The sequence below is a fragment of the Pavona decussata genome, unplaced genomic scaffold, assembly GCF_977016875.1.
Source record: "Pavona decussata unplaced genomic scaffold, jaPavDecu1.1 SCAFFOLD_21, whole genome shotgun sequence".
NCBI lineage: Eukaryota > Metazoa > Cnidaria > Anthozoa > Scleractinia > Agariciidae > Pavona > Pavona decussata.
Window position 1 is genome coordinate 4581611 of NW_028145444.1, and position 19406 is coordinate 4601016.

A 19406-nucleotide genomic window follows, 5' to 3' on the forward strand; every position below is an offset into this window, starting at 1 on the left:
GTCGATAATCATATCTAATTTTAACACACTTGAATGTCATTTCTACGTTTTAGACTAAAATTTAGAATTTGGACACTATTTCCAACACTTTACCGTCAATTTGTTGTCAGAGTGGAGGTTCCCTTTAAAGAGTAGGACATGTACAGGGGAGCTCTGGATTACAAGTCTGTTGTCCTAACAGCTAGCAGGCAACAAGTTTTTGGAGGCAAATTATGAGTCATCTAATTCTACATGCATTACAAGGCCATTAAAAATAAGAAAAAGAGGTCAATAGTGGTGAACATTGATTAAAAGCAGCCATTTAGACCACCATGGTTCTTATTTCACTCTCTGTCTGTTTATTTTTTCCTTGTATCTGCTAGCAGTCCACCTCAAATTGTATAAAATACTGAGGTGCATATACTCAAGTATTATATCTGCAACCAGTCTTTGATCAGTGGGTGAGTAAGGTTAGTTTTCACTGCTCACTATGCCAAAAACACTACGATTGGTGTTATGTCAACATGTTAATTTTCTCTTTTTGTCGTAGATACTATGATCAGTTGGAAGCCTTGGAAGGAAAATTTCCAATATCTGAATCACAGGTTAGCTAGAGTCAAATCATCAGTCTCAGAGTTTTCTTTAACTCAATGTAGCTGGGATAGATAAATAAAATAATAATAAACAGGCAAAAAGAAAGTTATCGTGGGAGTCAAGATAAAATTTTATTTTATAAAGTGAGAAATGTATAAATACAAAAAAGGTTTAAAAAAATAAAAGCATATCTAATTTGCTGTATTGTGCATAATGTCACTTACTGTAGCGACAGACATGCAAATACAAGAGATGGAATTCATTCCATTCTACACACATCATAATTTCCTGTTTTCTAGCTACTTGGTATCAGCTTAATCTGTTACTTACCCTACATGTGTAGAGCACTCGGCTACCTCAAGTATCATCTCCTGGAGTATTAAAATAGTCCCTGTTGTTAGAGAGATAGTTGTGGTAATTATTTGAAGGGCTAGCTGCATGCAAGTGTAACCTTTGTATGCTAGATTTTAACTACAGTTTTATATACATGTAGCTTGCCTCTTGTTTCCTACATGGCCCAAAATTACAGCCCCTCATATCTGTTTGTTTCATGTTAAATAGTGATGATTAATTTTTATACTTAGTGCAAAAGATTGTGTATTATACCTGGGAGGGGGGGGGGGGGGATTCAAGCAAGTTTTATATAGAGACTCCTCCCTGAGGTCCAAACCCTTACCCTTTTGAATACTATTTTTGACAGAAAATGTAACCCCTTTCATATACCTACAGTACACTGTAGAAACATTATTTTTATTTTTCATTGGGCCTTATGAAGATACACTGTACTTTGAATGATCCTTTTAAATACCTAAATGACTGAATGACAGTTTTCCCTACCCTTTTCTATACTTTTGGTCGTCCTGAAAAAGGTACCCCTTTTGGGCAGAGCCTCCCTGTATAGTCCATTATAGGGAGTACCCCTTCCCACCCCCCCCCCCCCCCCCTTTAAGGCAGTACATTTCTTTTTTGTTTTAGTTCCTTTTTTACCCTTACACCCACTGCGAACACAGGTAAGATGCAACTGCTGGCTAATTTGTTACTATAATAAATCAATATTTAAATATTTGTTGCTATAAATTGTCCACTAAATTGTTTTACAGATCAGAATCTCCTTTACCTGGTATGATGCCTTTGACAAAGGATCCTTGTTTGGTTATCGGAAAAGCTGTAAGTTTCCTTCTGGTCAGAATGATCAGACAGTCAGCACCGTAAAGAAGACATTAGAATACGTTCATACGCTTGTGACTTGTAGTTACAATAACTTCCAGGAAAAAGACAACATACATGTACTTTTGGTTTCTTAAAAAGTGTCAATTGTCATTATCAGGAAAGCTGTTAACAATTTCAACAACATGTAGTACACCTGTACTATCTGGGTATTTAAACACACAAGAGGCCCTTCCAGTAGACTGTTTGATAGTTGTTCCAATGATAGTATGTTTAGTGTGAAAGACCTAGTCTGTAGTGGGCATGAGCTCTCAGTGTGCAAGGTATGTTGTACATGGGTACAAGTTTTTGCAGTCTGTAACTGATGTCCAATGATTTCTCTTAAAATTTTGGATCCAAAAAAAATTATCATTTAATATTTTTCTCTTTCATGTCAAGTTTCTTTATGTTTGTCTTAAATTCAAATTTTCTTGCAGACTAAATTCACAGGGTTAAACAGACAAATGACTGAAGAGAAAAATGTAGAAAATTTAAAAAACTCGATTGCATGCTGGCTACCTGGCCTGACAATATCTGTCAAATTTTAAATACAAAAGCATTCTCCCTAGAATCTTTGATAAACTTTGCTGTCCATAATTTTTTTTGATCAATAATGATTTCTTGAAACATAAGCAAGCAAAAATTAAAGTTAATAGCCGACATTTCGGCGTCATCGTGACACCATTCTCAAGGCAAAGTGGATAATAAATTGGATTGTAAATTTACTGAATTATTTTTGACATGGGATTTCCCATGAGATAAACAAACACTGTATTTTGTTCCCGGTTGCATCAATTTTAAAAATGGCAGACTTAATTATGTCTATAGGAATCAGCTTTGCCCTGAGAGTATTATTGATTTGCACTTTAGCTTGGTTAAAGATATAGCGCAGAAAGATTTGAATTCTGTGCAAACTTTGTGATAATTACATGTATAATTGTTAAATTTGAGTTCATTTTGTTTACATGTACTTGTCTGCAGCAATGCCAAGTCTCCATTATGAGCGATTATGTTTGCTGTTTAACATTGGAGTTTTGCAAGGACAGATTGCCGCAACCCAAAATTTTCAAACTGATGAGGGTTTGAAAACTGCCTCAAAAATGTTTCAGGTAAAACTTGTGTAAATTTTTAGCAGTGCCTGCTAACAATGTACTAATAATAATATCCAAGCCATTTCAAGGTTGAGTACGGGACTGGGTCAAGTTTCAAATTTAATTTAATCGATAAATAAACTAAACAACACCAAATTTGGGCCAAAAACTAATCTTGAAGTGAGCCTTCATGAGATGAGGTTTACTTTTATCAACAACATTTAGACAGAATTTGCCACTTGATCTACTTCTCGCTCTACCTATCCTAAAGGCCCGGCCACACTATTGCAACATCATCAAACACTCTTTTATCCAACATTGTTGGAAAATGTTGCACAGTGTCAAACGAGTTGGTCAAATGCAACAAGTTTGATGCAACACTTGGTCTGGGAGCAAAACTACCCAGAATCCTTAGAGAACAAACCTGTGTCATGTTGGTTTGCCAAAAAATGGTGTGAGACCGATCGACCTCCGTGTCGGACTATGTTCTCGCTTTTCCTGGACTTACAGTTTCAATTACTCCTTTGCCCTTTCTTTTTCTATTTGAAGAGAGATTGCTTGTGTTTAAGCTTTTGTTGTTGAGAGATTCAAAACTTTGTTTGTTGCTGTACTGTAGCTTGAACACTCAAGTGGTTATGCGCAAAGCAAATACACCCGATTGCAAAAATGTTGACACCTAGAAAGCATAAACTGTGAACGATAAGACCCAATGACTTCATGGGTATAAGTGTACTAAATTTTATTTGCATCATATTCTATTCTCGGCGATGGCTGGTGACCAAAATTAGTTGCACATGGTGAATGATGGAAACTGTCCAAGTTTTCCTTAAAGTGTCCAAATTGGCCAACTAGGGCCAATTTGAGTGATATACAATGCGCGATTTGCCTAAGTTCAAAACAGGCAATGAACTTAAGCCGTATTTGGTAGAAAATTGTTTGGAAGAATTGGTCAGCACTGTATTTTTTATTGCAAAGAACGAGAATGGTAAATTATTGATTATGGAAATGAGGTTATTGTTTAAACACTACCCACAAATCTGTTGGGTCTCATCGTTCACGGTTTATGCCTTTTAGGTGTCAACGTTTTTGCAATCGAGTGTATAAACAATAAATCATGGATACAGATACCCGCAAAGTTAGCTTAGTGGGCATGCGTGCGTTCAACAATATTGAACACGGTGGATAAACTAATGCAATGTTGTTGTTCACACCTGAGAACAAAAGAAATATTGGATGATGCTGAAGACGATGTTTGATCATTTAACAGTATGCCAGTGGATGTTTCCAGCTCTTGAAGGATTCAGTGTTTGCACAGCTGCACCAGGTACCAACACCTGACCTTTCTGTGGAGATGTTGTCTGCTCTTAGTGCCATCATGTTAGCTCAAGGACAAGAGAGCATCTGGAACAAGACAGAGCAAGGTGATCTGCAAACTTGTAATCATTTAAATGTGTATTTCCATTTACTGCAGGTGAATTGCAAAGAAAAATATAAACTGAAAGCCCTTAGTGATTTCAAGGAAATTGAAATACAATGTACTGTATTTAGTAGCATAACTAGTAATAATCAAAGATTAGGGAGTGCGTTCAATGATCTTGATCCCAGGCTCTCTCTCCTTTTCCAAGTTGGTGTTGATGTCATCCGCCCCTGTAAAATTTGCGAGGGATGCCAGATACACATCCCAAGATCCTTTGATTTATTCGTTGATCGTCCCACACAGTCTCGACTCCAATCTGTATTAGTAGTGCGTTCTTACTATATCGAATGCCAAAATGGGAAATTATTCCTGCCCACTCCACCCTCTCCTACATGCCACTGTGAGGGAAAAGTTGTATGTTTATGTTATCTGGCTCTCATTGTGTACACGTGTCTGCTTGCTTGCAGATAAAATGAAGGATGCTGTGATAGCGAAAGTGGCTGCACAGGCTGCAGATTTTTACAAGGAAGCAAATTCTGCTTCTCAAGTAACAACAGTGAAACAGCAACTGGAGAAAGTAAACAATAAGTTAAATATTAGTACCCTTAATCTTTCAAATCCCCGTTGATAATCCCACTGGTTCTTTACTAGTGACATTGAATGTAGTCTCTCCTTTCGCTTCGAAAGATGAGTGTTCAGCAGTCAGTCTGTGGTTGTGTCACTAGGTCTGTGGCGTCTCTTGTGTGAGGCTACACCAATCTTGGATTTGCATGCATGGCCACATATGGTGCACATGTGTTCAAGGCTAGTGACATTACTAGTGACATTATGGCTCGAGCCCAGGCATGGTAAGATAGACCCAGGATGAACACCTACATGTAAAACTATGGTCAAGACACTGATGGTTGACGCTGGCGCAACGTCTCCTAGTGAACTATATCCACAATAATGGCATGTCCACCATAGGGCCTGTCTTAAACAGGCGGAAAGATAGATGGACATTACAAGCTTTTTAATGGCCCTTTTTTGTTAGTAGTTGCAACATTTTATCGAGAAAAACAGAACCAGACTATTTTGGATGACATAAGCTAGTTCCCACCATCTTTTGAATGTCGGTAATTGGGGTAAACAACAAACAGAGAAAACTGACCTAGGCCAACAAGTCTAGTTGATTTGAACTTTTTATTGGTCTTTTTTAGCACTGTAATGACATTTCAGAAGTATAACATAGTTTCTTTTTACTTATTAATTTTATCATTGTATACATTATTACTATAATTATGTTGAAAAGCTCCTTGTGGGAACGGTGAATATAATAATTGTTATTTGTAATTATGTGCAGTACGTGTTGACATTACATATTAGCACCTAAAAATGCTGACTGAAGCCAAAAAGAAAAGCAGCACAATTGCTTGAAGTGCCACTAGAAGTGAAATGGTTAAATCATGGTCAATTGTTCATGAAATGCCATTCAGCCAGAACCTACAAGCACGATTTATCTGTTAACAGTGTGATTCAAAAGAAAGTAATAATTACTTTCTTATTTTACCCTCCAAACCCCAGCAGAGACCAACATGACATCTCTGCTTACGTTATGTCTACTTGCACTTAAGTTGTTCTCACGAATTTGGAGAATTTGCTGGACATCTCTTCTAATAATTGGGCAACTTTCTAGCAAAATTAGCTTTTTGGTACTGACCGTTAATCTAGTGTAACTTTTGTACATGCAATTATCTTTTTTGAAAATCTGGAAGAAAATAATTAATGTGAAAATATTTTAAATGTCACAAAAAATACTGACATAAAGTAATGATAGTGAGAAGTATATCAAGACTTCTCATGCGTATTTTAAAAATTGTTTTCTTGTTTAGGAGTGGGGTATAATTTTGTCAGCCAAGCAAGATTTCTTCCATGCGATATCTCAGTATCATATGGCAAGAGTAGCAAAAGACAAAGGTGCTTATGGTGAAGGCGTTTCCAGGTTTCAGGTGAGAATTTTTATGGACTTGATACAACGAAAGACTTTGTCATGTTTTCAGTTTAAAAAAAACTTGTGCTCACATTTAATTAGGACTTTAAAATGGACGTGGCAAACAAAAGTGAGTATCCGTTGTTTATTGTTTCTGTCAGTTTGGCGTTTAAATCGTAGTGAAAAAGCCATTAATTACTCCAGCCACGCCCTTAGGGCCAGGACGGAGTCGGAAAATGGGCTTTGTCGTCATCGACACAAATCTGCAAAATTGCGCAATCAAGTGATGTAGTCCCAGTGGATTTAGCGAATCGGTCGATTAGAAATAAAACTTGAATACCAGTGAATGCCTTGAATGCCAAACTTGTCAAAGTACACTGAATGCCTGAACAAACTGATCGATTCGACTGACCACAGAAATGCATTCTTCGGAATCCGAGGGGCAGAATTGCTGTGCAAACAAGTTAGAAGTAACTGATGGCCGTAATTATTGTTGCCCAGAATTTACGGTAATATCTACACTTGGCAAACTTTTGTTATCCATGTACCCGTAAACTGGATCAGTTTCAAATTGGCCGCCATGTTGATTTCACTCAAATATGCCGTTTTCAAAAAGCAAGGTAAGCTTTTTGAAGCGGTAAATCGAGAGAATAATTTCTAAGAAGTACTTGACTGTTTAAACTGTTGAAATTGGAGAGCTCACTGCGAAGAAATAACGTTTTGAGCGATAGATTCGCGGGACAGATTGCGGTTATCAAAGCGAATCAGAATGGTCTTGAGCTGCCGGGAATCATTTAAGCCCCGACTACGACGGGTATGAATTTCCTTTTTGTATTGAATACACTGGTAGGCCAAGCTCACTATCCGGTAACGTCGAAGATATTTCAGTTTCTCGTACAGAACAGAAGAATGAATTAACGATAAATCGGTGGAGTTAAAATGATATCTTACTTTAATAAGTTTCCTATTTCTTTGTAAAGGTATTCAGTGAAGAATTCTCTTTTCAATAAGAACATAGGCTTACTTTGTTTAAAACATTTGTACGACATGTTGACGCGCGAGTACAAATGTTTGTGCGTCAATACTCATTTATACAGTGTTCTTCATTCTAATGAAACACTCTTTTCGTCAACCCACAAAGACAATTCAGTGATAGCTCACTTATCTGAGCGGAGGACCTGGGGACGAATAATACGAAGAGTTAAAATAGGTACACGTGAGGTTCATGTGTTCACAGCTCGTGATTTTTGAAACCTTGACACATGTTTCTAAAACCTTAGCTTGCACGTACACAATATTTAAGTTATATCCAATTTGAAGTGAATGGAAAGTAGGAATTATATTTGGGAAACGCAATAAAACCTGATAATTCAGTCAATATGCATTTATAGCGCCAAAAGAAGAGTAGTCATTACAAGGTTTACATCATCTTTATTATTTCATCAGTAAGTGTACATTAAATTTAAAAGTACATTAAATGTATAAATACAGAGAAATGCAACTTCTTTTACTAAATACCGTGGGTTGCGAAAGCTAATCGAAGCGGGTAGAGTAAGGCAAGAAGAAGATATAAGGGAGTAGAATATACTAAGAGAATGAAGTGATTACTTCATGAAATAAATAAATAAGTAAATAAATAAATAAATAAATAAATAAATATGTATATGATATACACTGTCGGTTTGTGGTTATAAGTTATGAATATTGCAACAGTTTAGAGATCAGGGTAGACACGACAACATAGGTATCCTCAATTATCATTTCTGTTAGCTGTCCTTTAGTACGTTGAAATGTTGAACGTGTGGGTTTTTTTTAAAAAAGTAATTAGCCGATAGAGAGAATAAAAACAATGCGTGGAGGACTTGTATCCTGGAGGCCCTCTCTGACCATGGACTCGATTTGTTTCATGGTAGTCCGATCCCTTGTTTAAAATTCTCAGCCACCCTTCACTCTTCCAACATTGTGTGTGAAACTAACCTGATCCTATCTGGATGTGAAGTAATCCTGTCTTGCTATTCTGCAGATCATAGGCCCCTTTCAGGATCCTTGTCGCTTGTAGCTCTCCCAGCTCCTGTACCATCCCAGGCAGTACCTGCTCAGTGAGTTCCCCTCAATCTCCATCTTTACTTGTGAAAGAGCCTTTTGAACCTCGAGCAGTAGAGCACTGTTCATGAGAAAATCGTTGAGTTGGGAGCACAAATCCGATAACTCTTGGAAGATATATCAATGATAACAAATAATAATTATGCAATTTGTATTGCGCAAATCTCATAAAAATGTTCAAATACGCATTACAATACTAGATAAAAATGCTAAACGAAACAAACTAAGTAAAACAATTATTCCAATTCCGCCTGTTGGATATAGGATGACCGTAGCCAACTAAATACGTTTTGAATGTTAATTTTAAGATCGTTGAATCGCCAAAAAATTGTCCGGAAGACGTGCTAAGATAGGCGTCGAAACTGAAAGTAAAAACAATAGTACTTTACCTTTTTATAGGACAGCAATCTGCCGACCATTGTAAAATTGCCTTGCTTCGGTTAATTAGCGTCAGGTCCGTTGCGATAAGAATTCTGTTTGTCTGTGCATGTAGGGTATGTGTTTTTTCTTTTCTTTTCTTTTTTTCCCCTCTTTTTATGTTTTTTTTTTTTGGCGCTGGATGAAGCGTTGGATGGAAGAAACGTTTCCTTTGTTGTAACAGAACAACATAGGAAACGTTTCTTCACCCATCGCTTGAATTTCTGCATACGACTTCTTGGCTGAAAAGAAAAAAAAGAAAGCTAACTGATATAGGAACACCCTAACAATATACCACAATGACAGAGAGAGCATCATACTTTTAGAGAAGCAGAACAGTTGAATCGAATCCAACCTCGTGGGAGGAACAGATAGGCGCCTTAGAGCTCAATTTCGACGAGGCTGTGGTTCGTCGTTACATGTAAATCGATCAAAAAAGTATTCTAACTGGAATATCCCCCACCATATAAGGCATAGCCACTATTTACTCAAAATTATTAATATTCATGTCGAATTTGTGTCGAAAATAGGTCGCTCATCTTAAAAGCATTGTACCATCGTTACTAAAGACTTACTTTGTAAAAAAAAAAAAAGATTATTATTTCATTTGAAGGCCATAAATGTGATGAGTAGCGTATCCCAAAGTTTTTGTATAGTGGAGGCCTCGGGAACGAAGGGAAAACTTTTTAACGAGATCCAAAAGAGCTTCCAGCCATCCGTGCCTGATTTTCTTTGATAATAAGGTGGGGAACGGGGTCCCCCATATGTGCCACTTGACAACTCTACGTGTTAACACATAAACAAACACTGCGATGGCCGAGAAGGAATATTATCATACTCGTATCTTTTGTTCAACTTACCTTGCTTGTTGATTTTCTGGGAAGCGATTTACTGCTGGGCAGATGGGCACTTCCTGCAGACTCAGTATCAATTTTATCCATCACGCATGTAACTCGATTATTAGCTGGCACGAATGAAGCTTGATTCCCTGATACACATGGCACCTTGATCTCTGGCACGCATGGCGTTTGATTATCAGCCACGCATAGACTTTTATCCTTTGAAACGCATGTAGCTTCAATCTCTGGCAGGCATGGTGCTTTATTTTCTGTTAAGCATGGGGTTTGGGTATCAGCTCGGCATGGAGTGTTATCCGCCGACATTGAATTAGTGACATGTATGGAACCTTTTCATTGGCGTTAGCTCCAACAAACGCGTCCCAAGGGCAATGGATCCGGATAGTTGGCATGTTGGGGGAGATGGCTAAACAGCCTGCGGGGGAGGGTCACGGTAAATGGAACTGATTCTTCTTTAGAGGTGGCTGGCGTAGGGTTTCCTTCCTCTGAGGCTGCTTCCTCTTGACCTTGACAAATTGCAAGTGGTTCATTCCAACCGCTCTGAATCCAGTACGCGTAATTGAGAAGTAACGTGTAGTTATAATACAATACAATATTCTTCATACATGCTTTTCCCGAGGTTGAATGCCCGTTCAAGGGTTTCTTTCATCTTTTCAACAGAAGAAAGAAATTCCTGAATAGTCATTCAATTTCCTCCTTGAAAGAAGAATACAATTTTTCAATATTGCTGTATTTTTCTCTCTTTTTTTTAATTTTTATTTATTTATTTTCTTTTTGTTTTATTGAATGCTTAATGCATTAATACAAACATACTATTACATTCACTAAAATACACACAAGCTTGCATGAGCTACGCTAACAACATGTAGAGAACTTTTATTAGGCTAAGTAAAGGTTTCCAAACCGAATAGAATTTTCTATTTGACCTTTAGACTGAAAAATCGGTCTCAAAACAAGGATCTTGTTCTTGACAAGATCCAAGAAATGAAATAAATTAGGGGCTTTAAACTCGAGTCTTTGCAAAAAGATATGTGTTTTGCCTAGTAGAATGTAATAGTTGAAAGAATTTGTTTTCGTGGTCTCAGGATTGTAGCCATACAAAATGTTTAAGTCATTTACTGAATAATTGTCACCACTCTGGTGATTCCACCACTCAACCGCCTTAAGCCAAAAATGGTGAATTTCATCACAGCAGACTAACATATGAAACAGTGTTTCTACTGCACTACAGTGCTTACAGAGTGACGAGTCTGTAATCTTCATCTTATGTAGTAAACTACCATGCGGTAGGATGTTGTGAATTATTTTGTACTGAAAGATGCTTCATTTTGTTTCTTTAGCTATACTGAATGGTAAATTATAAATGTATTTTTCTTTTTCTGTTTCTAATTCACCCACTGCTTTTGTTAGTCCCTTCTTCCATTGTTCGTCTCGATTTCTTAAATGTTCCAATTCCTTTTTAGGCGTTTACCGTATTCTTGCCATTCCAAGACTTTTTCATAGCATTGTGCTACTTGGCTTCTTTGTCTGTTGCTGTCTTATTGCAGCCAACGTTTTTCATTCGCCAAGCTTTGAATTTCGCCATGCTGCTGTTCTATTATGTTGATCAGCTGTTGTTGAGTGTATGAAAACAATGTTCAAAAAATCCGCAGTTTGTAATGTCTCCCTCGCGAAAACAAAAAAATGGATAATAACAAAAAAAAAAATGATTTCTCCACTGAACCCCTGTGGCACAAGAAACCTAAACTGAACATAGTTCGACGTTAAAGCAATTTTATCATGGAGGCTAGTAACAATATTTCTTGAATTTAAAGGACAAAAGAAGAAATAATCTTTCAAGTGGGGAGTGCACGGACGGTTTAAATTACGTTTAATTTTCACCGCAAATAAATTCTTATTTCAATCAATTTTTCCTTTCTGTGACATTTTTCAAGTTGCGGTAGAAAACTATTTTCCTTTTTAATTTGTTAATTAGACGTTTGACTATACGTTTATAGGGCAGAGTCGTTGTTATGCGTCGTTTTGCGACTTCAGCCATGTTTTTGTAAGACAAATTGAATGGCCTTGAATGTGTGGCATGAGTCTGTGCAACTTGCAGGGATTTTATCGTAGGCATGTATTTTCTTCAGGATCGTTTCCGAGTTTTAAATGGGACATATCTGGACGGTAACACAGTTTTTTTCCTTTCCTCTCTTGGTGAAATTTTTTCGTCTTTTCGTTAATTATAACAAATGGAATTAAATTTCCTATACTAATTATGTGTTAGTATGGGTAATCAATTTCACGCGCGTTTTGTCACAGTTCTAAGAACTTTCCGAGCATACTTTTGACAAAACGCAAGTGAAATTATTTTTTAACTTTACGAGTATACCATTTGATTACCTTTTAATATCTTGGGTGACAAATTACGCTCACAGTGGTGAGTTTTTGACACTTTGTCATAGCAATTTTGTATTTTCAGATGTGAAATAAAACACAAACCTCGAAATTTCGCGCCAATATTAAGGAGTTATTTGTCACCCACGATATTAAGTGGCAAAGCCTCATAGCAAACGCCAGTTTTCTCCCTTGAGTGCAAATCAATTTCTTTCGGGATTCAGGCCGTCTGCATGGGCTGTAAAGATGTATTCCCCGAAATGAACGGCTGGATGCCTCTGATTAATTTGTTTTGACGGGGCCTTTACGGAAAGTGAAAGAAAAGTGTGCAATTCTTCGCAATCTACTTTTCGTTTTAGAAAAAATTCAATACGCATCTTACCTTGTGTTGACAGCTAGCTCTTCTTAACGAAAAGATCAAATCTTCACAGAATAAACAGACTTTTTCAAGCTTTATAACGGAATGAAACTTATCGCGAAACGAGAAAAGTTTCAGTTGTTATAGTGATGAATTCTTACGTCATAATAGCACTGCGCGCGCTGTTAGTAGTAGAAAAAGATTCGAACTACTTTTCGTTGTAGAAAAAAACCGATACACAGCTTACCTTCTGTTGACAGCTAGCTTTTCGTAACAAAAATATCAAATCTTTACTGATTAAACAGAATTTTCTAAGCTTTACAGCGAAATAAGACTTTCCTCGAAACGCGAACAATTTCACTTGTTAGTGATGATTTCTTACGTCACAATAGAGCAATGTAATTATTCAATTTGCACTGCGCGCGCCATTCAATCTCGTACCCAGAGTCCTCAGGCTCTTTGGCCAGTGGTTGGTCGCAAAGAGCCAGAGGACTCTGGGAACGAGATTGCGCCCCCCATTAGAAGTAGAATACGATTCGAACTGTAATAATTTTAATTATTTGCAGTTGGATGACGTTCATTTTCTGCTATGAAAAGCAGGGGTGTTTTGGCATTAGAACATCTCTTTTAGCTTCTTTACAGCAGAATGACGTCACGCAAAGCAAAGTTATTTTTCTGTGAATGATTCACAAAAGCAATGTAGTGTACAGCGGTTACACTCGGTACATACGGGACACTTGATTGAAGGGGTTAATCGTACCCAGGCCCTCTTACAGTGGGATAGAAATAAGTATAGACAGTTTGTGTAGGAAGCACGTGATCAGATGTCGCCAGTGAATGAGCCTTGACATTTCTGCTAGTACCTTATACCATACAGTTTTGCTGGTTTTGCAATGCGCGAAAATCTTATCCACACTCGTTTTTACTGGAGTAATATTTTCGTCCTCTCCACCGGAGGGTAATACTTTTCCCCTTAACTCTGCATGGGAGCCTATTTTAAAATATTCTTGTGGAAATATTGCGATATTTGATGAGCCGCACACAAAACCGAGCTCGAGAAGAAGTACAAGGCTTATTTTAGTCGAAAAACAATAAATAAGTGAATGAATGAATGAATAATGTTAGTTAACGTTGGTAGCTTTAAATAGTATCAGTTCCCTTCGTTTATGTTATGGCAAGCAAAATACAAGAAGTAAGAAGTAACGTGTAGTTATAATACAATACAATATTCTTCATACATACTTTTCCTGAGGTTGAATGTCCGTTCAAGGGTTTCTTTCATCTTTTCAACAGAAGAAAGAAATTCCTGAATAGTCATTCAATTTCCTCCTTGAAAGAAGAATACAATTTTTCAATATTGCTGTATTTTTCTCTCTTTTTTTTAAATTTTTATTTATTTATTTTCTTTTTGTTTTATTGAATGCGTAATGCATTAATACAAACATACTATTACATTCACTAAAATACACACAAGCTTGCATGAGCTACGCTAACAACATGTAGAGAACTTATATTAGGTTAAGTAAAGGTTTCCAAACCGAATAGAATTTTCTATTTGACCTTTAGACTGAAAAATCGGTCTCAAAACAAGGATCTTGTTCTTGACAAGATCCAAGAAATGAAATAAATTAGGGGCTTTAAACTCGAGTCTTTGCAAAAAGATATGTGTTTTGCCTAGTAGAATGTAATAGTTGAAAGAATTTGTTTTCGTGGTCTCAGGATTGTAGCCATACAAAATGTTTAAGTCATTTACTGAATAATTGTCACCACTCTGGTGATTCCACCACTCAACCGCCTTAAGCCAAAAATTGTGAATTTCATCACAGCAGACTAACATATGAAACAGTGTTTCTACTGCACTACAGTGCTTACAGAGTGACGAGTCTGTAATCTTCATCTTATGTAGTAAACTACCATGCGGTAGGATGTTGTGAATTATTTTGTACTGAAAGATGCTTCATTTTGTTTCTTTAGCTATACTGAATGGTAAATTATAAATGTATTTTTCTTTTTCTGTTTCTAATTCACCCACTGCTTTTGTTAGTCCCTTCTTCCATTGTTCGTCTCGATTTCTTAAATGTTCCAATTCCTTTTTAGGCGTTTACCGTATTCTTGCCATTCCAAGACTTTTTCATAGCATTGTGCTACTTGGCTTCTTTGTCTGTTGCTGTCTTATTGCAGCCAACGTTTTTCATTCGCCAAGCTTTGAATTTCGCCATGCTGCTGCTCTATTATGTTGATCAGCTGTTGTTGAGTGTATGAAAACAAATCATTGGAAGCCATGTTCAAAAAATCCGCAGTTTGTAATGTCTCTCTCGCGAAAAAAAATAAAGGATAATAATAATAATAAAAAAATGATTTCTCCACTGAACCCCTGTGGGACAAGAAACTCAAACTGAACATAGTACGACGTTAAAGCAATTTTATCATGGAGGCTAGTAACAATATTTCTTGAATTTGAAGGACAAAAGAAGAAAAAATCTTTCAAGTTCCACGTACGGTTTAAATTGTGTGTGCCTTTCACCGCAAATAAATTCTTATTTCAATCAATTTTTCCTTTCTGTGACATTTTTCAAGTTGCACTAGAAAACTATTTTCCTTTTAAATTTGTTAATAGGGCAGAGTCGTTGTTATGCGTCGTTTTGCAACTTCAGCCATGTTTTTCTAAGGCGAATTAAATGGCCTTGAATGTGTGGCATGAGTCCGTGCAACTTGCGGGGATTTTATCGTAGGCAAGTATTTTCTTCAGGATCGTTTCCGAGTTTTAAATGGGACATATCTGGACGGTAACACAGTTTTTTTCCTTTCCTCTCTTGGTGAAATTTTTCGTCTTTTCGTTAATAATAACAAAAGGAATTAAATTTCCTATACCAATTATGTGTTAGTATGGGTAATCAATTTCACGCGCGTTTTGTCACAGTTCTAAGAACTTTCCGAGCATAACTTTGACAAAACGCAAGTGAAATTATTTTTTAACTTCACGAGTATACCATTTGATTACCTTTTAATATCTTGGGTGACAAATTACGCTCACAATGGTGAGTTTTTGACACTTTGCCATAGCAATTTTGTATTTTCAGATGTGAAATTAAATGCAAACCTCGAAGTTTCGCGCCAAAATTAAAGAGTAATCTGTCACCCACGATATTATGCGGCAAAGCCTCATAGCAAACGCCAGTTTTCTCTCTTGATTGCAAATCAATTTCTAAGGCGATTTAGGCCGTCTGCATGGGCTGTAAAGATGTATTCCCCGAAATGAACCTCTGGATGCCTCTGATTATAAGTTTTGTGACGGGGCCTTTATGGAAAGTGAAAGTGTGCAGTTCTTCGCAACCTACTTTTGGTTTTAGAAAAAATTCAATGCACGTCTTACCTTGTGTTGACAGCTACGTTTTGTTAACTAAAAGATCAAATCTTCACTGAATAAACAGACTTTTTCAAGCTTTATAACGGAATAAAACTTTCCGCGAAACGAGAAAAAATTCAGTTGTTATAGTGATGATTTTTTTACGTCATAATAGACAAAAGTGTTAATTTGCACTGCGCGCGCTATTAGTAGTAGAAAACGATTTGAACTACTTTTCGTTGTAGAAAAAAACCGATACACAGCTTACCTTGTGTTGACAGCTAGCTTTTCGTAACGAAAAGATCAAATCTTCACTGATTAAACAGAATTTTCCAAGCTTTTCAGCGAAAGAAGACTTTCTTCGAGACGAGAAAAATTTCAGTTGTTAGTGATAATTTCTTACGTTACAATAGAGCAATGTAATTATTCAATTTGCACTGCGCGCGCCATTCAATCTCGTACCCAGAGTCCTCAGGCTCTTTAGCCAGTGGTTGGTCGCAAAGAGCCAGAGGACTCTGGGAACGAGATTGCGCGCCATTAGAAGTAGAAAACGATTTGAACTGTAATAATTTTAATTATTTGCAGTTGGATGCTGTTCATTTCCTGCTATGAAAAGCAGGGGTGTTTTAGCATTAGAACATCTCTTTTAGCTTCTTTACAGTAGAATGACGTCACGCAAAGCAAAGTTATTTTTCTGTGAATGATTCACAAAAGCAATGTAGTGTACAGCGGTTACACTCGGTACATACGGGACACTTGATTGAAGGGGTTAATCGTACCCAGGCCCTCTTACAGTGGGATAGAAATAAGTATAGACAGTTTGTGTAGGAAGCACGTGATCAGATGTCGCCAGTGAATGAGCCTTGACATTTCTGCTAGTACCTTATACCATATAGTTTTGCTGGTTTTGCAATGCGCGAAAATCTTATCCACACTCGTTTTTACTGGAGTAATATTTTCGTCCTCTCCACCGGAGGGTAATACTTTTCCCCTTAACTCTGCATGGGAGCCTATTTTAAAATATTCTTGTGGAAATATTGCGATATTTGATGAGCCGAAGTATTAGAAGTACAAGGCTTATTTTAGTCGAAAAACAATAAATAAGGGAATGAATGAATAATGTTAGTTAACGTTGGTAGCGTTAAATAGTGTCAGTTCCCTTCGTTTATGTTATGGCAAGCGAAATAAACAATTTGCTGGTTAATTTTGGAGGAAACAAGCCCGGCATTAAAATGCGTTCGTTTTGTGTTGCTTAGTTACAGCATGCAACAAAGTAAACTACAGCCTCGCTTCCACTCAAAGGCCAGGCCACTAAGAACATGACTGTGAAGTCCGTCACGTCTTCCCGTCATCGCTAAGAATTCAAAAGTGTGTGTGTTTTTAAACTTTGCTTTTTAACTTTTATTTTCCTCGCTTTAGATAGCCGAGGAACCTGAAGTTCACGGTCGAGTTTCGTGTCATTATGTGGCGGATTGTAAGGGTGGTTCAGTGACGTCACCGCGCGAATTTAGAATCCAGAGCATATAGAGAGAATATAGAGCCCGCCTGAAGCGTCTGGGAACTAAGCTGATTAGATAGATAGCTTTATCAAGTAAAATCATTGCAGCTCCCAGGCCGGCTGAAATACGACTTACTTTACAAGGGAACTAAAAATTATCTATAAATATATGACACATATTATAAAAACCGTAAACTACTAATAATTAGGATTACTACTTATAATCAAAACTGTTCGCCATAACAAAAGTGTTTTTAAACTTATTTGTCTTACAAGTATCTCTGGCTACGGGTGCAATAAGTAGACTCATTGCGGGGCAGCAGCAGCTCATGGAGCTTGTGGCTTTGGTCCCTTACAATTTGGTCAAATAGAGCATTGCTCAAGGCCTTCCTCCTCTCGTACAGTGATGTGATGTCCAGAGCTACTAGGGCCTCAGCATAGGATGGGTCGGGTTGTATTATCCGCAACGCGCGCTTTTGCAACCAGTTTCCATTTCATTAGACAGATATTGCGGCAAAGAATGATGAAAGACTGGGCACGCATATTCTAAAACAGGGCGTATACATGTGTTTTATAGAAAAGTAACATACCCTTGGATGGAACTTTAGCGCGCTTTAGCTGTTTTAGGAAGTAAAGGCGTGTCGCAGCCTTTTTGCATATAGATTCTATATGTGCGTTCCACCTGGGGTTTTACTGCCCTACCTTCAAAATTACTTACATTACAACTTCCTGAACATTGCAAAACCACATCTACAGTCCTAGTTACCTTATTAAGGCAACCCTTTTTTACTAAGCCCCTTTTTCTCTGCAGTACAGGTTACCAGAAGCGGGACGTTCAGACCCCAACCCACCCACCCTACCCCAACTTCCATGGCCGGAGTGAACGCTTCCCCAGTGTCTTGTTAAAGAGAACATGGAGTAATAAAATCGCCAATCCCACGGTAATTTAGTGGGCAGCATTTTCCCTTTTCCTCTGTCCAGGTTTTACTCAAATTCTACGTTTATGTAAGATGTGGTAATGCTTCATATTTTTACCAAAGCATCTGGATCACAATAGGCCTTATAGGAAATGCAAATGGAAAACATGTGACCAAGAATTAAACAAACAACCTGAGGAGTAAAAGGTTTTATTGACTTTTCAAAGAGTCCGCTTGCTCGCTAAAATATGAGCTAAAAAAAAAAATACTTACTTGACGACCAAAATAAAAGTAAAGTACAGTTTGGCTGAGTTAGGCCGAAACATGCGCGCGCGGTACGACAAAAACTTAGTCAAACCCCGGTAAGTTTGTTTTCATTTTCCCAAGTAGGCTACCGTTGGGAAAAAATTGTCATCAGCGACAAGTTGTCGACTGAATCCGATTTCACCCGATTATAACTTCGCGAAACTGGACAGAAAAATCCCTACGGACATACAACAAAAGGCTTATTGTCTTAAAAAATTTAAACCATAATAATAGGCAAAGTTTGATATGCTTGTTCTTATTGATCTGGGCTGAGTTGTTCAAAGCACACATAAGCCATATTTGTGGAGTGAATATTTCTCCCTGGTTTTTCTTTCCAGCTTGCTGAACAGCACATGTCTAATGTAGCAAAAAATAGCATGGGACTTGTTGACTACAAGGTAAGATAAATAAATGTAAACAGTGCCTCCTCTTACTTGAAGAAACTCCCCTTGTACATGTGTACTTGGCTAGTAAAATGTTTTAATCATTTGCCATACTAGTCATTATTTTTTAAAAGCCCTAATTCCCCGATATACAACTTTTGATAAATGGTTGTTCGTAAACACTCTTCCTTCCTTCCTTCCTTCCTTCCTTCCTTCCTTCCCTCCTTCCTTCCTTCCTTCCTTCCTTCCTTCCTTCCTTCCTTCCTTCCTTCCTTCCTTCCTTCCTTCCTTCCTTCCTTCCTTCCTTCCTTCCTTCCTTCCTTCCTTCCTTCCTTCCTTCCTTCCTTCCTTCCTTCCTTCCTTCCTTCCTTCCTTCCTTCCTTCCTTCCTTCCTTCCTTCCTTCCTTCCTTCCTTGTGCTTCCCTCCCTCCCTCACTTCATTAACAGAATGACCGAGTAATTGACAATGATTGGTCGGCTGATCAATCAATCCATCGATTGGTGGCATAGACAGATCTAATCTTTTTGGTTAAATTCTAGCCGGTGAAAACGTTTCATGCACGCAATGGCAAAAACGTCAGTACAGTAG

General features: G+C 37.5%; 2 protein-coding genes across 4 annotated transcripts in view; one reads left to right on the plus strand and one right to left on the minus strand.

Annotated features, from left to right (window-relative positions):
• LOC146486349 (programmed cell death 6-interacting protein-like) overlaps positions 1-19406 on the plus strand; it is a 33403-nt gene that overhangs the window by 1441 nt on the left and 12556 nt on the right. The window contains exons 2-8 of the mRNA XM_085100320.1: positions 530-584; positions 1674-1740; positions 2761-2888; positions 4138-4291; positions 4755-4864; positions 6159-6275; positions 18773-18832. Of these exons, the coding sequence (XP_084956446.1) occupies positions 530-584; positions 1674-1740; positions 2761-2888; positions 4138-4291; positions 4755-4864; positions 6159-6275; positions 18773-18832 (691 nt within the window). The remainder of the gene's footprint in view (positions 1-529; positions 585-1673; positions 1741-2760; positions 2889-4137; positions 4292-4754; positions 4865-6158; positions 6276-18772; positions 18833-19406) is intronic.
• Positions 6284-18766, minus strand: LOC146486350 (uncharacterized). Of its 3 annotated transcripts, XR_014860313.1 has the most exons (3): positions 9637-18766; positions 8234-9018; positions 6284-7434 (listed from the first exon to the last, which is right to left on the minus strand). XR_014860313.1 is itself a non-coding variant. In XM_085100409.1 (2 exons), the coding sequence occupies exons 1-2, from the start codon at positions 9937-9939 to the stop codon at positions 7414-7416; spliced, it is 324 nt and encodes a 107-aa protein (XP_084956535.1). In that variant the 5' UTR covers positions 9940-18766; the 3' UTR covers positions 6284-7413. The 3 variants fall into 3 exon arrangements, 2 of the variants coding, with proteins under 2 accessions (XP_084956535.1, XP_084956527.1); XM_085100409.1 differs by lacking the exon at positions 8234-9018; XM_085100401.1 differs by having other exon boundaries at positions 6284-9018.